General features: G+C 33.5%; 1 protein-coding gene across 6 annotated transcripts in view; it reads right to left on the bottom strand.

Annotated features, from left to right (window-relative positions):
• Positions 1-3,517: 3,517 nt before the first annotated feature.
• The window catches only part of LOC127841093 (cytosolic carboxypeptidase-like protein 5), a 60,735-nt gene continuing 42,800 nt past the window's right edge, over positions 3,518-21,452 (bottom strand). For 3 of the 6 annotated variants that reach the window (XM_052369644.1, XM_052369646.1, XM_052369645.1), the window contains 3 exons: positions 20,586-20,646; positions 7,810-7,927; positions 3,518-7,641 (listed from right to left, as the gene is read on the bottom strand). In XM_052369644.1, the coding sequence (XP_052225604.1) occupies positions 7,519-7,641; positions 7,810-7,927; positions 20,586-20,646 (302 nt within the window). In that variant the 3' untranslated portion in view covers positions 3,518-7,518. Of the gene's footprint in view, positions 7,642-7,809; positions 7,928-11,304; positions 12,661-20,585; positions 20,647-21,452 lie in introns of those variants that run through there. The other 3 variants (XM_052369647.1, XM_052369648.1, XM_052369649.1) reach the window with 2 other exon arrangements.

The following is a 21,452-nucleotide window of genomic DNA, read 5'->3' as shown; positions in this document are numbered from 1 at the left end:
TCCGAGCAGAACGAGCTGTCTTCATTATTGAACAGTCCTTGGAGTGACAGTGAACGCTGTACTAAGCTGGTATTCTTTATACTCTAACAAAGCGTTCGACAATGTTGACAGATATAACGTTTTGAGATATCCCTATGGAATCAAACCAACATTAGTCAATCTGATTCAGCAACTGAACGAGGGTGCGACATGCCAGGAAATCCACAACGGAATACTTACAGAGCATTTGAGTAGATTACAGGAGTCCTTGAAGGACGCCATGCTTTCACCTATGATTTTCATGCTCTCAATTGTTCGACACGTTCATGCCGGAGCAAACTAAAACACGCAAGACCGGAATCCAGTGGAAACTAATACATACTAGTACCTTAGATGACCTTAACTTTGCAGAAGCAGCAACCTGGAAAAGACAGAGACCATGGCCGTGAACTTCGCCTACCTGGCCAGCGTCATGTCAAAAAAGGCACTTCTGATGAATACATCAAGGCTTCACTCGGGAAAGTCAGACATGCCTTCAATACTTTAATGCAAGTCTAAAAAGCAGCACACTACTTTATCATCAGTTAATTCCGGATTTGTAACAGCAACGTAAAGTATGTCATTTTCTCGGCTCTTAGACCTGCAGATTCACCAAGACTTTGACCAACAAGCTGCAAGCCTTTACATGTGATTCCAAGGCATTCTCAAGACCAGAAGGACAGACAAAGTTAAGAGTACGGAAACAAGCAAACCAGGATCCCATCCGTCAAAAGATCGCCTGGCGAAAATGGAGGTGGATTGGTCGCACCTTTCGAAAACCTTCAGAAGGCTCCACAAAGATCTCAAGGATATAAGTCAAGTTAGTCATATGGAAACTATGTAATTTCGACAATCAATGCATAGCTGAGAAATATGAACTAAGCATATGGTATACGTGCTATTCATACTCGTAAACAGTTGATGATACATGTATACAAATACAATATGTTTCATTCGTTTAGGAAACGCCTAAAAGTCACAATTTAAGCATTCTTGTGGCATATTTATTTGTGTTAACATGAATACCATAGCAAGTTGGGCTTAAACTTGAAATGTTTGCGGTGAAAATAAAATGGTTTTGTAAACATCATAGAATGTCTGTATGCTCACAGTTTATTTTTCAATGTGCAGTTATTTAAAAAAAAAATGAAAATGGTTTATGACTACATATTTTTCCTGTTTTTTTTTAAGGGAAATAACAACACTTGTGTGCTTTTTTAATTTATTTACTAACTTGTCACACCTCATTTACTATTACATATCAAAATTTGTAACTAAAAGGTAAAACACGTGGAAATATGATTGAGGTTTCACAAGTTTGAATGTCTGAAGAGCCTTTCTCAATCAAGTGGACGTTTTGAAAGTCATAAAGACTGCATATTCTGTGGTTGTGTGATTGTTTTTGACAAAGGGCATTTTAGCTCGGTACGCACTGACCAACCTGTGGATACTATTTTAGTGGTATGTGATTCCCGTTCAGATAAGTGGGTACTTACTGTAAAAGGACGGATTAAATATTTTTACGATATCTACATGCAGCAGACTTTATCATCATTCATGTAGAGAAGATTTTCAAATCCGTGCTAATGTAGTTTCAAAATGCTCCCGATATCAAACGCAAAAAAATCAAGTCGTCCGAAAATGAAAGGGAAAGCTGCCAAGAAAGCTTTACGGGGCCATTTCTTGTTGCAAAATGACTACAAAGCAAGCGTATATCCGAAATAATCCAAGTCCTGAGGAAGATCCCGAGATTAAAACACTGCTGGATCAATCCGAGGAATCGTACTTTTTCTTTCTTATTGGCGAATAAACGCTAGCAGATGCTACATGTTTTGGGGTCTTTATCAAACCGGAGACGGCTACACAGAAGAAGAAACTTAAACTTGAACATACTTCAAAGACAAGCTATTTGCGACTGAATTATGAGCGTATGGTTAGCTTTGCTAGGATGTCGATCTAGGCGAATCGTACTGGGTGCTGGCTTATGCATTTGCAAGCAGTGTCTCGTATATCCGTCATTTCCGCAGCTGGGTATTAACATTACCGGCTCTTTTCTACATCGTTTACATCCAAGTTCACAGTTAAGAATAATGGAAAAGCGACAGTGGTGTTCGCCGGTTACGAAGACGATCCTTCTATCAAAGACAACACACACCAAAGACGAGGAAAAACGCGAACCCTATTGTGAGCATAACCAAAGATAATGCTCATGTCAAATTGATAAATTTCTGTCTGGTTGCAAAAACAAGGCAGACACGATTGCTCTGATCAGCTCAGTTCTGATCTAATTGCGGCCTGTCATCAGGGGAGACAGACGTTGATATTGTTTAAGCTACAGAATAACGATTCCCGTCAAATCACCACAACCTTGGTAGATGAGGATACAGATTTGCTCACCTTACTCCTGCATTAGATTTTGGCCGAAATTTTTATTCCTTTGTATTTTAATAAACTTATACTATGCCTGATGATCTTTATGTGTTCTGTTTACTCCGAAACCTATTTATACACAACACAGTCATCACATTTGAGTGCATACTTACATAATTATAAAAGTCAATATGTTTTTGTGGCTATATTTTCAGATTTGAACCAATATCGTTTTTCTAAGTTTTAAGTAGGCCTATAGGATTGATAGCGAATATTACCTACCAATGGTCTGCATGCATGAATATATTGAAGTACCGTTAAGAAGAAAAGTGTCCCTACTGGTGATTTTAATAGATCACTACATACCTTACAAAGCATATTGTTATTGACTCATTAAACTCATGCAAAACATACACAAACAATAACGAATCCAAAATTAGGAAATAATTCATGGATAGAAGTTATGCCTTGAGGCGACTGTTCGATCAACGTGCTCATATATTATTGTTTCAATAGCACAGTCATATTTTTGAATGATATACAAGCGTGTGAAAAATGTAAGTGTAAAGACTGACACCCTTTAGAAATTACGATGACAGCCATAAAGTATGTACATTGCAAACACGGAAGTATTTGCTTGCAAAAATCGAAGGCAACATTGATTCCATTTTGTGTACAGTTTAATGTATGGTTTATACGTTTAACAAGCGCTGAAAACGAATAGGTTACTAGTAAAACAAGCGCTGAAAACGAATAGGTTACTAGTAAAACATTACTCATAGGCCGAGTACACTCAACACAGCGCGATGGTGCATCCTTCACCCAGCTGATAGGTAGCTTACACCCGACATATGAATAGAGTATTTACATGCGTTGATCATACGCTACAGATATGTAGATTACTCTCGGCAAACTTTGTTCAAAATTACTTGAAACAGTAACAATACCCGGTACATCTAATTTGTTCGAGAAAAAATCACTCGCTTTTCCAATTTGGCAGGAAACAGAACTCATCAACAAGTCATGTATAGTTTTTTTTTCTTAGTAGCCATTGTAGTAGGCATACTTTAACTAGCAATAAGAAGCAATAAATAAATGTGGCATTATATTAAACACACGTAACTGAGCACAGTCTTAATAGATTTATTCCAACGACAAACAGACAAAGTTCTATAGCACATAACACAGTAATAAACATAAATAAAAAAACATATACACCTATTGTAAAACATAAGGCCCTAAAACATTTAAAACTCTATTTAAATATATAGTGTTCATATTATTAATGCCATTCTATGTATTCAATTTATGGTTTGCTTTTTATATAAGCCTGGCTTATACAATAATTTGGATCTGTGGATATGCGATCTCAAAAAGAGTGCAAATGGTAACGAAATGTACTCGTTTTAAGATCTATGTTACATTGATATGTGAAGGATGAATAAATGTTTGTAGAAATGATGGCACAGGAAATAATGACAAATAAAAATGAAATGCCAGGAAACAATGCATTTAAAGTTTAGCATTATTAACCAAATTTAATAATAGGTCTCCAGGTTCTCTACCTATACACAATATGTCAGCAAAGTACTGCCAACAAAACTTAAGTATTTGGCAAGGTATGTTAATGCAAAATGAGGTAATTGAATGGAAACCACTAAAGAGCAAACAACTATTATTTGGCAAATTGTTGATATTTCAAGGGCCATAACTCATGAGTGCTTCATGAAATTTTCTGGTTTTTAAACTTGGTAGAGATTATATGTCTTCAAATATTACCATGATTAGATGTGGACTAATTCAGTGACAGTTCAGACAATGTAAATGTGGCTCTTTTTTAATTCAATTTTTTAATATTATTCACAAATGCTTAATGCGATCTAGCTTGTTATTAATCTTGCTTAGATATTGTGCACAAAAACATTATAACCAAGTTGCATGCTGATCTGATTTAAATAGTTTAAAAAATAATCATACAAAACATATAACTATCCTTGTAAAAACCATGTTTCTAAAATAGTTTTTACCTTTAATTTATATTCTTTAATGTATTATGAAACAATGTAAATCATATTGATGACTAAAATATATAAAAAGTGACATTTAAAGTCAGGCCAATTAAAAGATGTATTAAAAGTATTAATAATTCATAATGCAGAACAAAACATGACAAGCATTTTGTTTTCAATATGATACGAGTCTTTTTGTTTAACCCTTTACCGATTAGATATGCGTTTGTAGTCCCTTTTCAAATAAAATTAAATACCATTCTACAAGCTTGAGTTTTCAAGCCGTCTTAAGATATTGATGCGCAGCAAACAGTATTTAAACCTAAAAAACCTGTGTGTTACATGCAGGCTCTGGTTGTATGCTTGCTGCATATAGAAATTTTGACATTATTTCTTAGCAGTAAAGGATTAAAAATGACTTAACTGCACAGATTTTTTAAACTTATAAATTTTGTAATTTTGACTTCCCGATTATTTTCTCCCCATTTTCCACTCAAAAACTACGTGTAAGGCCTATACAATCTCAAAACCTGGTTTAAAGCCTATCTTTACAATTAACTTTTAAATGTTGTTATTAAAATACAAAACTTACTTTGATTTGCTGTGTAACCAATACATTAAACTGCAAAACCAATTAAATTGTCATTTGAGTGATAAATTTGTCAAAGGGACATCACAAATACAAGATAATGCAAAAATAAACAAATACATACTTAAACATTTATAAATGCATATTTGCAAGCAAAAAAGGTTTAAGCTGTTTATGAGTGAACAATGATAAGAAATACAAAGTGAATTAATTCTAATGTTTAACAACATTTTAAACACTTTGAGAGAATTCTATTATTGGATATGGCAAGTACAAATAAGTTTAATCAAAAACAAATGAAACCTATGTCAATATCAGTATGTAGCAGGACATCTATCAAACTCCAAATTAGGATATTCAATCATTGAAATAATTGGCAAGAATCAGATCAGCCTATAGAACAATGATCTAAATTGAAACTATACGGAAACATACATGAAGTGCATAAGTACCACTCTTAATAAAATTGTGTTCATGCTAAGAAGCTTATGAAGACATTCAATAAAAAATATGCAGATGAATTAATGAATATAGTACAGTAAGAAACAGCTATGTGTATATAATTTTATGTCATATAAACAAGTGAAAATAAATTAATATGTATATGTGGAGCAATACAACACCACTTTAATATCACAGACAAAATTAAAATATGGTGTACAAGGAGCACTTTAAATATATAATAAATACTCTGGTAAGTTAATATAATACTTTTGCCTTCTTAACCTCCAATAATCATGTCTTAAAAATTACACAAACACTAACAGAACACATTTTGAAAACAAGGCAGGACACAGGTTTGTTTTTAATCTATTTACAATATTCAATTAGATACATCACAGCAACCCACAATTAAGTTAGTACATGTACATTAAAATGGAAAATTTTAAAACAAGATGATGCATTCAATAAACATTGATGTCCCCAGTAGACGCCTTGTCGGTATTGATTCACTGGCCCCAATAAATAACAAAAGGTTAATGACAGGGTCAAAATGCCGGAAGGAGACCTGTGTGCTTAGTCTTGCATGAGAGTATCAAAGTTGTTTAGGTAGAAATATTTATGTTAATCAAACCAAGTGTTTGAACCTTATGAAAGGTTAACAAAGAATGTTGACCTTCTGAATAAGTCTAAGCCAAAAAATAGTCCTATGTTCAGGTCAAAACCTGGGTTTGCTAAGATATAAGGTTTTGTTTGTTTTGTCTGCTTGGATATGCGTGTCACTGTTTTCAACGCTAGGTAAGTCATATCATGTCAGTCAGTTAACCAACCTACACTTTCCTTGGAAAGTCAGTTGACCAATATTGAGTTTGCATACTTACCCCAAGTAAATGACAACTTTCCTACTTTAATCAGAAGTATGGGGAGAATGGTTGTAGAAAGTGACATGACCAATCACCACACAAATTTTTTGCTTAAGGCAGCATAATCAGCAGATTTGTAGTCCAGCTTTTTATAAATCCAGCTAATTTAGCTGTGGTTTCAAAACATTATACAAATTATAAGCTTATTTAGACAATCTGCTCTTAAATGATTGTTGCTTACAAGCTTCTAAAAATTCTAATTCACCTTTGTAAACACATTGGACTCCAAAATACAAATAACATGCACTTTTTATATGTGGCATTTAAAAGCAATAATTCATCACAATTACTGATGCTTTAAACCAATTACAGCACTAGAAGTAAAAAAAAGTTACAAAAAAATCAATATGCACTTTTTTTGCAAAATAAAAATGATGGCACAAAGACATTAACATGGGACCATTGAACAAACTTGTAAAAATGTCAAACACTCTACATAAAAGGAACATTAACGCATTGGAAAGACACAGTTCTAGGATATTGTTGAACCACTTGTTCTTATTGAAAATGGAGAAGCAAGTCAAATAGTAAGTAATGGTGGTGAGAGCAGTGTAGTATGTTTTGATTGAGCAAATAGCTAAATGTTAAATAAATGTTATCATTACCATTTATACTGTGCCAGAATTGGCAGTTAGAATTACCTTTTTATAAATATACACACTTAAATGAGCCACATAATAAATAATAATTTTTCAGCAAACATTTACATCCATTGGAATTCAGTACAGGATTCCATTTGTATTACTGGATTACTGTTAGTACAACAAAAACTAACACCACCCACATGTAAACCATTTAGCAGCATGGTTCTTACAATAAGAACACAGAATCAATGATATGCCGCATTAATAATGCATCAGAAGTTTGGCTTACCAAATCTCTCAACAGTCAATCAATAAAGATGGCATATTCTGAACAAACAAGGGTTCAAAACATGGATTGTGAAAGAGGTTTAGTAAATGTATCCGAATGTTGTCCTGTCATGGCTAATGACTATTTTAGAAGCTAAATATATTGAATACAGGTGAAAGTAATCTATCTGACCTAAGAAGATTTAAGACTTAATCCAGTTTCACATTCAACCTTTAGAAAACTTCCATGAAGAAAGTTCATAAAGTTGAACATTTCCCCAATTTTCAAACTGATCTGTACGTCATGCCCACTGATATCAGAATTCGCTCCAGAATATGGACAATTTATTTGGGTTGATTGCCGCAGAGCGAGATGTTGGGCGTAAGTTTCCAGCGGCTGAACGTAGATATGTCTCTAGATTGACCACACCGGTGCCATTCTGAAAAAAAGGCATTCCTACAGCTATTAACCTCTAATTATAATTAAAACTTATATGAATATACACCAACAAATTTAAACAAATCAATTAGCTATATTAAAATTGTACCTCTTCACAAAATGCAATCTTAAATTAAATATTTCTTCTTCACAAGTCTATCTCACTCACTCTGGAGAATGGAGGTCGGCTGGTGGGGGTTGCTGGAAGCTGTCTACGAGCAGCCCGGATAACGCCCCCTGTGGTTCCGCCCCCTGGGAACCCCCCCTCTCCTCCTGGGAATGAATGTCTGAAACAAATAGGGGGAAAACTTGTCTGAGCCTCCTTCTGGGAAACTAGGTTTAATGCATGTGCCTAAAGTGTCGTCCACATAAGCCTGTGCAGTCTGCACAGGCTAATCAGGGAAAACACTTTCGACTTTTATGGTATTGTTCGTTTGAAGCCAGTCTCTTCTGGGTAAACACTTTACACACATGCATTAAATATTATTTTCCCAGATTGTGGCTTCTATCAGAGGTGCAAGAAGAAATCAGGATTACGTGAGGGGTGAGAATCCTGAAATAGCGATCAACAAGTATTTTAATGACAAAGCATTTAGCCAATCAACAGGCATAGGCCAGTATTAACTAAGCTTCAAAGAGAAGAAAATTACTAAAGTAGTATAAAGTGAAAGTCGTATGTTTTCTGATTACAGAAGACGACAACCATTATTTTAGCTTAATCTTTTTCTTTCTTTTTTTTATTTTTACTATAAACAGTATATGCAATAGCCAGGGACTGACAGGATTTATGAGCTTAAGACGTTTCCTTGAGTTGAGCTAAGGAGATTCGTGATTGCATAATTTGACAGATGTCCTGTAAAATATCAAAATAGTTAATGGTGTTTATATAAGATATATCATGGTGATTATAACTTGTCCATTATAATTTTTTGTTTAAACAAATCTGCTTGTAAAAAAGCCACATTTATCCATTGCCCATTTTTTTCAGGCATTCACTTATTGAATTGGGAATAAATATAATTAAAAGGTTAATAAAAATACTGGTGTATTTAAATCATCAATTAACCCCTAGCTATTAGCTGAAATTGTACTTGTTCTAAGACAAGGGCATCTCATTACCACACAACTCATAAAAGCATATAATTGTTGTGAGCCTACTTCAGGAAATAAAATGTAAGCTCATTTTATAAAGTACACAAATGTTAACACATAACTTCAGATACTACATATTTTTACAATTTTATTTAGAATATTAATGCAATTTTAAGTGTCTTAAAATATAAAAAAACAAAAGAGTTGTACCTAAATCTACAGCCTTCCATAACTAACTATAATTAATAACAAAATTTTGAAATAAACCTCAAATTTGTCCATAAAACTGTCTTTTTAATTCATATTTCTTAAATGTTTTGAAGGTTTAAAACCTACAGATTGCTTAAAAATTACAAATTTAACAGAATGAGATTTTCTTATTTCTTCTAATTACTCCTTATTACATTTTGTTTTTGATATAACACAAAGGAAATGTTGCCACACTAAGTATAAAGATACAAATATTAGATGCCATTGGAAAAAATGAGGTGTCGTAAAGGGTGATAAGGACTTGTTGATAATTTTCATAATTAACATCCGTGCAGGCATGAAAGATTTTTAGTATGAGGTATTGATGTTAGACAAACGCATCATTTTGGGTTAACCATAAATTTGAACCTTCTGTGTTAAGTCCAAAATTACGCAAATGTCAAGGTCAAAATCTGATGTGGGTGTGTTGAGAGTGCTTCAATATCCATGCAAGTATCAAAGCTTTGTAGAGAGAGGTATTGAGGTAATGTGTCACGGAGAGTTGACCAATTACGGACTATTGACTAAAAAAAGTACATGCCAATTGCTTAATTCCTCCTGGTACCTGTGGATATTTGGGGCATTATATATAATAATAATTCAGTGTTCAAAAATTCTGAGACACTCTGACAATACACCTATTGCAATGACATTCTGAAAAGCCCAGCATCAATAGCCTAATAGTACCAATGAATGACAGCGTGTGCTTGTAGAATAAATGGCAAAACATTTTTATTACTTTACCATGCTTGTTATTAATTTAAAATCATGTTATGTGTTTGATTTCATTCAACAGAAATATATGCCTCGCAGCTGTTCTTTGACCACCAAAACAAATATAAGCATTTGATTCTATATACCATAGAATGAACCTTATACCCGGTACTTCAAATACTGTAAAGTGTGAAAATCAATATTTTATTTTTAAAGCCTCTATAACGCTCAAAATCAATGAAAATTTCATTAAGTATTTTGTAAATTAAAGTTAACACCTGAACAATCAGTGTTCCTTATAGCAATAGCCACAATTTAAACGCTAGATGTGGTATGATTACATAGATTTTTGTAGATACAAAATGCTCGTTTTTATTTATTTGTGACACAATTAATTCATTTTAATTTCCCGCAAATATATATATGTTAGTGTTCATGTGTGGTATGAATAGATATCATTGCCGGAAATTAAAATGGAATTAAATATGCAAACAATAATAAAAACAAGCATTTTGTATCTACAAACATCTATCAGTATTTTACCACAGACCTTATCTGGCGTTGAAATTTCGGCAATTGCCATAAGGAACACTGATTTTTACTTGGTTAAGTTTATTTAAAGAACAATTGTACGAAATTGTAGCTGATTTTTAGTAGTAATTTTACTTTAATTCATCATGCAGCAGATCATCATACATGTAATTGGCTTTAAGAGACATTATAAATACATTTGTTCCCCAAATGAAACAAAACAAACACCTGAGAATACATTAAGTAAATCTCTTTGGTTCCTTTCTACAATAATTTCAACTTGTTGATCACTTTTAGCTAGCAGGTGAAACAATTGTATATTATTGATATAAATGCTTTAATAATGTGTATAATGCAGGTGTAAATGTTTTAATAATTTACCATAATCACACACATGAACTTGTTAACTCTGCCAAGTTGTAAGACCATCATTGGTTTGTATAAACATGTGCACCAGTATAATTGTGTCACTGTTCGATCACAATTTGATAGAATTTTGACAACATTTAATTGTCCAAAATCAAGTAGTCTGCAAAAGTTAGTCATGAAAATATAATTATTTTGACTAACTCTGTGAGTAATTAAAAAAAATAATTCAGAATTTAGCAAATGTAATACAAAAATGGACATGAAAAAAAAAAAAAAAAAAAAAAGTTTAGTGTCAGCAGCCAAAATTAGGGTGGTGTAAACTTTTTTGTTTACGCCTCATGTTACCCACACTGCAAAGACAATTGTTCAGAACTGTCTATTTTTCACAGACATATTGGCTCTATGAAAAGAAAGTTCTCATATCTGTCAGACATCGGTTTTAATGCTACTGCCAATCTAGAGGGAACCAGGAGACCCATACTCTGGGAAATCTAACTAGACAATCTGCTTTCTTATAGGCCTACCTTATTGAATGTGTCTATTGAAAATTAAGGATTGAAGAAAGGCCATAGAACTGGCAAAAGATGTATGATTTAACCCTTTCAGTGCGGGAACCGAATTTTAAAGGCCTTTGCAAACAGTTTGGATCCAGATGAGACGCCACAGAACGTGGCGTCTCATCAGGATCCAAACTGTTTGCTATTCTGATAGTATTCTCTGAAAAAAGTCGAAGAAAATGATAATTTTAGAAATTCAGCAGACGACATTTTAGCAGACGACAAATTTCCCAGCATGCAAAGGGTTAACAAGTGTACAGTGAGTATGTTCCATCTTTCAGGACTGGAGAGTAATTTTTCTTAAAGGCAGATGAAAGTAACAATCTTATTCAAAACCAGCTAATCATAATGCATAAGTCTTTTGAAACACTAAAATATCTAACAAATGAACAACTACGAGTGTTAACATAAGCATTGTTGTTAAGATTTGTGTCCCAATGAAGTCAAAAAAGGAGGATCCAATGACTACTTGAATTGCTTGATATAAATACAGATACTAAATACTTCTAAACAAAAAATATGCATTATAAGAAACAGTTATCCAATGCAGATGTGAAGTATCAAGCCAATTGGTCAATTCAACGCCGAGTCATTGAACGGAAAAGATTTTCACACTTATTTTGACAGTGACCTTTTACCTAGTGTTCCAAATTTAAATATGGGTTATCTACGGTCATAGGCCAATGCACATCTGAAGTATCAAGCTTATCAGTCAATTGATTGACGAGTTATTGATAGCAAATGAACTGGTCTACTGACAAACTGACAGACAGATCACCAGACCGACCAACATCCAGCAAAACAATATACCCCCTATTATTCTAAGGGAGGCATACAAATAAAATCTACTAATTTACTTTAAATGATGGGCTAAAATATCAAATCTTCTATTTAGCATCCCTTTTTACGTATTTTGTGTGAGTGCAGTTTATTTAGCAAACATGATTCAAGGTACATTGGCAAAAATTATAGCAAACCTAATAATTAAATCAATGGTATTATGAACTTTAGCAAAAAGGATTGCAATGTAAAACTGGAAAACCAAACCATTTAGGGTCGGCACAAACTTTTTTAGGTTCCCTCACGTTAGTGGGAAGAACAAACTGCAGGGGATATGCAGTTACACTGAATTTCAAAAGTTACGCAGGAGTGAAATGGACTTACATAAAAAACTAAGCTCACAATTGTTATCTATGATCTTGGTTCTAGTGTGTACTATATTATTAAAAGTATTTCTGGCAAAATATGGGCCACAACCCTTTTTGTGGTTCTACTTTTTCTGATCTACATTGTGCTAAAAAAATTAATAAGTATTCAAATCTGCATGTATTTTTTGTTGTTGTTTACTTTAAGTTTAACTGTGTAAACAATTATTGGCCTGGCCTATAAAAACAGTCACTGGCTTTTAGAGACATAACCTTGAAATAACCAGAACTTGGCTTGAAATAACCAGAACTTGGCTGTCTTGGGGATGATCATGAGAACACTCCTTGACGGCTTGAACTTGGCTGTAAATTTTAGAGTGGAAGGGTTGCATCTGCTTAAAGTAACATTACTTCTCAAAATCAACGAAAATTTCGTACAATATTTTGTAAAATAAACTTAATCAATCAAAAATCAGTGTTCCTCATGGCAATTGCCAAAATTTCAACGCCAGATGTGGTCTGTGGTAAAATACTGATAGATGTTTGCTATAAGGAACAATGATTGTTTAGGTGTTAACTTTATTTTACGAAATACTTTACAAAATCTTCATTGATTTTGAGCGTTATAGAGACTTTAACATTTAAATACAAGATACAACAGTAAACAACTCAATTTCAAATTAGCCACAAATAACACTCTATAAACACATGCAAATTTGAATTTCAATTACTCTTTACTTGTGTTATGTCTCTCCAGATTATAAAAAAAAAAATATTAAAGAAATTAAATCCTTTTCTGTAAAGCAATCTCCATGATGAACAAAACTATGTATACATACACATGCGATATCTGTATGGTACTGTAAATGAACAGTTAAAACAATTTGGTTACTTTTATAACATAAATAATTCAAATATTCACCAAAAATGTTTTTTTATCACATATATACTACAACAATACTTGTCTTTGGTAGATTGCCAGATTTTCTTATCTCTAGTTCAGTTATAAAACTAGCTTTAATTTTTTTGAGATCTAATATAATGAAATGACTAAAAAACACGTGTGTGAAGTTAAGGTAAGCTTAAACCCAGCAACGGCTATGTGTCCTACTCTAGGCTAGAACTTTTATCAAGTATAAAATTTGGGGACGAGATTAAAAAGGAAAACATACTACTAAATTTGAACAATTTAATTTTCATCAAATAAATTTTTAACTTCATTAAAACACTTATAATCAATTACGTTTGTTATATATCTGAGCTGGAGAGCATACTACAGTTACTGATTGTGAGACCTTCAAATGAGAAACTAAGACCAGATCCTTTATAAAAGCTAAGGGTTTTATGAAAATGAATGGATTCTCATATAAAATCAAAAATTAAAATTCAACAGACAGACCACTAGAAGCATGATATGCCAATAAAGTAGCAGCTCAGCTATGGAACCAACAGCATATGGTACTTGCTTCTATTCCAAATACAAGACTATGCAACATCATTAATATTTATCCATTTGTTTCTCCATAAATATTGATACACCAATACCGTAAATACCTTGTCATTAAGCAAGATTTTTTACCTATTTTTTTTTTTCAAATTGTAGTCTGGAATGTGAAGTGGTTCATAAAAAATATATTGAGAGATTGATTCCTGCCGCATTGAGGTAATGGTTAAAGATATTGTTGTTGTAGAAAAAACTTGTTGATCAACAACACAAAACGTCTCTTTTTCTAAATGAAGTCAATTAATATAATCAAAATTTACAACTTCCATATTTATTTATTTTGATAATTTAATCCAAAGTTTCATGTTAGAAATTTGTTTTTAATTGAATTGTTAACATCAGTCCATGGCTTATATACAACTCTTGCAAAATGTACACTTATTGCTGACAGATTGCCAACATCAAAATAGCTTAACTAATTTTCAATTTTCCAAAAACCACTGTCAACCAGAAATGGACAGGAAATATATGCACAAAACAAGAGCTTCATAAATGTTTCAAAGCAAAATGTAAAACTGCTGCACTCCTGGCCATATTCCCTTGAGAGGTATCTATCCATCAATAATGCATTAGCTAAATTGGAGTTGACATAGCAAACAACAGTATCATTAACCGATTTTGTTCACAAATAACTAATTCATGGATTAATTAAAAACTGCATTAATGTATTTCTAATTGTTCTGTGTATAGTTTTTTTCCCAGTATTTGGTTTCAGCAATTTTACATCATTTCCCATGATACAGACGAAAATAACTCTAAAATCTTTATTTCCTAGCAACCTTTCAAAACATCAAAAGAGGTGAGATTTTATGGCTTTATTATTCAGTCTCAAGTGCATATTTACAGGGCTTTATATTGACAAGAGGGCCTGAAAGGTCCAAAGTCGCTCACCTGAGATATGAAGGAACTGACCTGTTCTACGAAGACCAAGATGTCATTAGAAAAAAAGTTCAGATCAACTTTCATGAAAAGTGCAATACATGTAACTTTTAGAGTGCTAACAAGGTTTCACTATAACCACATAACAATAAATTACTTGCCCCCTGGTCACCACATTTTTTAACAGACCAGTACCATTTTCGAACACATCAAAGATATCATTAACATAAATATTCTGACCAAGTTTCATCAAGACTGCAAATAAATGTGACTTAAAGAGTATAAATTTCTTATTATAGCCATATTAGAAACAAGATATGTGTTTGTCAGAAACACTATGTCCCCTTTTGCGCCGCTTTAAAGATATATATTTGACCTTTGACCTTGAAGGATGACCTTGACCATTCACCACTCAAAATGTGCGGCTCCATGAGATACACATGCATGCCAAATATCAAGTTGCTATCTTCAATATTGCAAACGTTATTGCAAATGTTAAAGTTGGGGCAAACAAACAAACACACAAACCAACAGACAGGGCAAAAACAATTATGTCCCCCACTATAGCGGTGGGGGACATAAAAATGCCCTGCCCCCTTCCAACCAACCGGTACTATTTTCGAACATGTCTAAGAGATTGGGACAAACTTCTGACAAAGTTTCATGAAGATCTAGAAATAAATGTGGCCTCTAGATTGTTTTTGCTATAGCCATATAAGGAAAAATGCCCTGCCCTTGGTGGCAATGTTTTTTAACAGATCAGATCCATTTTAGAACACATCCAAGATATCATTAGAACAAATGTTGGTTTTTCAACCAATGGAAACCATTTTCAAAATTGTCAATTAGTTATTATTGTCTTCATTGGGATGAATCTTCTGACAATGTTTCATGAAGATTGGACAATAAATGTGGCTTCTAGAGTGTTAACAAGGTTTTACTATAGCCATATAATGCCATATCAGGAAAAATGACCCGCCCCCTGGCAGCCATGTTTTCAAGCAACCGAAACCATTTTCATACTCTTCCAAGATATTATAGGGACGATTCTTCTGAATTTTTTAAAATGATTATTGGACAATAAATGTGGCCTCCAGAGTGTTAAAAGGGTTTTACTATAGCCATATAAGGAAAAATGCCCCACCCACTAGTGGCCATGTTTTTCAACCAACCGTATCCATGTGTCTCTAGAGTGTTAACAAGGTTTTACTAACCATATAAGGAAAAATACCCCACCCTCTGGCAGCCATGTTTTTCAAGCAAACGTAACCATTTTCAAACTAATCGGAGTAATCCAAGATATAATTGAGACCAATCTTCTGACCAAATTTCATGAAGATTGGACAATAAATGTGGCCTCTAGAGAGTTAACAAGGCAAATGTTGACGCCGCACAACGCACGACGGACAAAAGGCGATCACAAAAGCTCACCATGAGCACCTTGTGCTCAGGTGAGCTAAAAATATTACTTCCCTAGTGAAAATGGTCTGTACCTGCAAAGTGATAAATAGAAATTATCTCCGTTTAAAGCTTGTTACTTCCCTTGGATTTGTTTTTTTTACCTTTGACCTTGAAGTATGACCTTGACCTTTCACCACTCAAAATGTGCAGCTCCATGAGATACACATGCATGCCAATTAACAAGTTGCTATCTCTAATATTGAAAAAGTTATGGCCAATGATAAAGTTTTCAGACGGACAGACAATTCAACTGCTATATGCCAGCCTACCGGGGGGGCTTAAAAAAAAGTCAAATATCAAATGATCAATAAAAATATATGTTCTAAAGAAGTCCATAAAACATTTAGAATTTTTGAAAGATACAGAAAATATTTACTTTAACTTTATCATATTACACATTACATAACACATATGTAAATGTTATCAAATTTTAAAAAGTGTAATTACTCAAAAATGATGAGCACACATATTTTAAGAAAACCAAACAAAATTGGCCACTGGTATGCATTGTGAATGATGTCTACAGAAATGCTTGCAGGTTTAGAATCTAAGCAAGGTACAATGTGTTCATGAAAACAGTGCAATGGTTACATGTTGAGCCAAAAACAAATCGCAAGCCCTATACCTGTCAGTAGAAGCTGCAAAAACACAAAATGCTGATTAAAAGTGCTTGAAGATCAACAGTTTAAGCTCGAGGATCCTGACATAGAGGTCTAAAGGATTCTTTTAGACGCAGACATTTGTTCTACAGAAAATTTTCAGGTAAAATTGTGGTCAGAGCATTATTAACTTCATTATGAATGTAGATGATAATATTTCAGTGTTTTAAACTGAAAACTAATTCATGCACTGGGTTCTATTAACTAAGGCCAATATAACAATAGTGTAAGAGTGAAAATATAGTCAAATAGTTTTGTAAAAGGGTTTGCAAAAGGTTAATATTTGTTGATTCTATACCACTGCACCGATGTAGGAACACATATCTTGTCTGAAATGTTTTCACCTCATTATGTCTCAATTCAATTGAGTGTGCTCTTCTAAGTATTTGAAAAAAGTATTCAATGCCTTCCATACATCAATTATTACATGTTGCTCAATTTAAATACCTTTTTTAATTGATTCTCTTTTATATGATGAGCTTGATCAAACATAAAATTGACAAAGGGTATTTATAAATAAGACGACCATGATGGCTTTAAAGCACTAACCTGGGCTCAAGATACGCCAATTTTCAAAGACTTAACTTTGTGACATAGTTGTTTTTACTTCACTTGACCTAGATTCAAACATTGATAGTTGTTTTTACTTCACTTGACCTAGATTCAAACATCGATAGTTGTTTTTTTCTTCACTTGACCTAGATTCAAACATCAAAAGTTGTTTTTACTTCACTTGACAAAGGTTCAAACATCGATAGTTGTTTTTACTTCACTTGACCTAGATTCAAACATCGATAGTTGTTTTTACTTCACTTGACCCAGATTCAAACATCGATAGTTGTTTTTACTTAACTTGACCTAGATTCAAACATCGATAGTTGTTTTTACTTCACTTGACCTAGATTCAAACATGGCCTTGAGATTATCATGATTAACATCCTGATCAAGACTTAGTCACAAATGTGGTTTATAGAGTGGCTGTATGGAATTTTCAAAGTTTTGACTTGATCACCTAATTTTGGCGACAAATGACCCAAATTCAAACTTGGTCTAGAATTGTTGTGATACTAATTCTAAAAAAATTGCTTTGAGATTGAGTAATACATGTGGTCTCTAGAATGGTAACAAGGTTTTGTGAATAAATGGACCCGGTAACCTAATTTTAAACCTAGATTTAAAGTCAGCCTAAAAATGTCAAGATAACAAGAAACCGTCGGAGACGGGTGATTCTCCCCAAAGTTGTTTTTTTTCCACAATATTGCACTATATATTCAGATAAAAGGAAACGTCTTGAGGGGCATAACTTTAGACAAAATAATACGATGGATGGTTTAGCAACTTAAAAATTTCAAAGGGCCATAACTCTCTAAATAAATCATCTAACCAGAACCCACTAATAACATGCGCATCTCCTCAAGGTTGTTAAGCTTCCCATAAAGCTTCATTGTATTCCAGTTGGTAGTTGGGGAGAAATAGTCCGGACAAGAATTGCACTATATGTACAGTTTATAGAAAATTTCAAAGGGCCATAACAAAATCATCCAACCATAACCGGCTGATAATATGCACATCTCCTGTTGGTAGTGAAGCTTCCCATAAAGTTTCATTGAATTCCAGTAATAAGTTGCTGAGAAATAGCTCGGACAAGAATTTCACTATATGTACTATGGAAAATTTCAAAGGGTCATAACTCTGTAAAAAATCATCCAACGAGAACTGGCTGATAATATGCACATCTCCTCTTGGTAGTGAAGCTTCACATCAAGTTTCATTGAATTCCCGTAATAAGTTGCTGAGGAGTAGCTCGAACAAGAATTGCACTTTAATCATGTACCATGGAAAATTTCAAAGGGCCATAACTCTGTGAAAAATCATCCGACCAGAACCGGCTAATAATATGCACATCTCCTCTTGGTAGTGAAGCTTCCCACAAAGTTTTATTGAATTCGGGTCATTAATTGCTGAGAAATAGCCAGGACAAGAATTGCACTATATGTACAGTTAATGGAAACTTTCAAAGGGCCATAACTCTGTGAAAAATCATCGGACCAGAACTCGCTGATAATATGCACATCTCCTCTTGGTAGTGAAGCTCCCAATAAAGTTTCATTGAATTCCGGTCATTAGTTGCTGAGAAATAGCCCAGACAAAAATTGTGCACGGACGGACTGACGGACAGACGAAGCGGCGACTATATGCTCCCCCCAAATTTTTTTGGGGGAGCATAAAAAAATTGTCCTATTTCCATCACCATTGAGTCATTCAAGTGGCCTTAAGAGTGGTAACAAGGTTGTTTTTCAAGATTTGACCTAGTGACTCCGTTTTTTTTTTAATGAATACGTAGAATCTGACTCAGCCTAATTATTGTCAATCTAAACACTCTTACCTAATTTCATCAAAATTGAATCAAAATTGTGGCCTCTAGAGTAGTTATAAATTTCTTCTAAGAGGAACCTGGTGGCCTAGTGGTGGAACACACATGACCCAGCCTAGATATTGTCCAGGTTAACATTTTGACCAAATTTCATGAAGGTGGGATAAAAATGTGGCCTGTTTGGTTGTAACAAGCTTAAAGTTGACAATCCACAAGCCAGACATAAAGTGATCGTGCTCAAGTGGGCTATATACATATATGATGCAAATTATTAAAAGTTAAGCAAGAAAACTGAGCCTGATATCAAAACATACCACACCTGCAAACATTTTATGTTACATATTATCAAACATATAATGAGATAACAAACTTTCAACATACAACATGTGGCCTCAATACCATGTTACAATATCTGGTTAAATCACTTTTCCCCAAAAATACTCCACAAGAAAAACAGTTTCGACCTAAAAAAGATTAAAGGCAAATTAAAAACAAGATATGTGTTTATCAGAAACACTATGTCCCCTTTTGCGCCACTTTGAAGCTATATATTTGACCTTTGACCTTGAAGGATGACCATGACCTTTCACCACTCAAAATGTGCAGCTCCATGAGATACACATGCATGCCAAATATCAAGTTGCTATCTTCAATATTGCAAAAGTTATTGCAAATGTTAAAGTTGGGGCAAATAAACAAACACCCAAACAAACAAACCAACAGACAGGGCAAAAACAATATGTCCCCCACTACATGGATAGTGGTGGGGAACATAATAATGTTTAGTTATGGAGTACTTAACCTAATCAACACAGATATAACCCAAATCCTGTTCATACACATGAAAATATACATTGAGTAAATGTTTACCAACAAATCTACATACAATTAAAACCAAATCACCATAATGTAAATATAATTACATGGCTATGATGTCTTGTTATTATAGTACATATAGTACAAGCCAAGAATGTTGTGCAAGCATGCAAAAACCATTTTCTGTGATTTGGTAATTTTTTATAAATTATCTTTTTATTTAAATACCTTGATGAAAATAAATATCAACAGCGAATGGAAATTAAGATGGTTCTTTTAAACCAGTTTTGAGTATTGAGAAAACATTACCCTGGCTAAAATTGTATTTACTCTTTTTATTTTCCATTCCATACTGGTCACTGAAGTGGCTGATGAATTTTAAGATTCTTACAAACATGTGGCACTAACCTGTTTTCATGTGTAATTGTGAATGGACATTTTTTTAAATAAACAAAGCTTTGTCAAATCACAGAAAAATGCACATAACAGTGATTAAATAAAACAAAACAGAAATAATGCTTGCAGAGACATAAGCTTCCACAGGTCAAAGGTCAAGGTCACCAAATGACCATGTGACCTTGCAATAACTGGTTACCTCGGTGACAAGGTCACAGCGTTTCCTGCCACGCCCACTCCAGTGATCAAACTAAAATCCACTGTGCAATAACAAAAAACCAATGAGTATTGCCTAGACGCAATTTTGCCCGGCTGTTAACTCACATTGTAAGCAGCCAGAAATCTGAATTTATTTTTTATCAAAAAATGTCAGACATACCTCAGCAGTCAGTTAATATGCTCCCACTTTTTCTTGGGTTAGCTTGTTTACCAGTAATAAGATAAAGTACTTATGCCTGTAGTTGACAACTGCCCTAATTAAATTAGAGGTAGGGGGAGAATCCCTGCACATAAATCTTCATAAACAATCCCGGGTTCCCCATGCAAGTCATGCGGATATATTGTATTTCAAATTAAACATCCTCAAATTTGTAATCCAGTGTTCTAACAACTGAGGCAGCCAACCTGGGACATGGAATTTATATTGTTCTAAAATACATATCATCTCCATTAAACACTTCCATCTTATTTAAACAGTTTTCATTGCTTATTTATATTATCATTTTGATTAAACAGTAATGAAATCAAAAAGCCTAGCATTGAAAATTGCTGAATTATTTTGAAAGAACAATATTTAAAATGAACATCCAGCAATTTTTGCGAATACATATTGCCAACTTGTGAAGTTTCAACAGTCTTGTTATTAACTTGTTTAATTTTTAGGAATAAAACTGAATATGCAGAATGCAGACACAAACATATGGTAAATTAGTCAATGAAATCAAACAAATTAAACCAATTAACATATACATGTTTATACAAAACTTCAAATTATCATATACAAATTTCTCAAGTAAATGCAATTTGCCAGCTGCTTAAAATGTTATCTCCAGCACAGTTAATAAGC

This window comes from Dreissena polymorpha, chromosome 8 (assembly GCF_020536995.1).
Source record: "Dreissena polymorpha isolate Duluth1 chromosome 8, UMN_Dpol_1.0, whole genome shotgun sequence".
In the NCBI taxonomy this organism is placed as follows: Eukaryota; Metazoa; Mollusca; class Bivalvia; order Myida; family Dreissenidae; genus Dreissena; species Dreissena polymorpha.
Note: the sequence above shows the minus strand (reverse complement) of the source record. Positions and strands in the feature narration are given on the sequence as shown.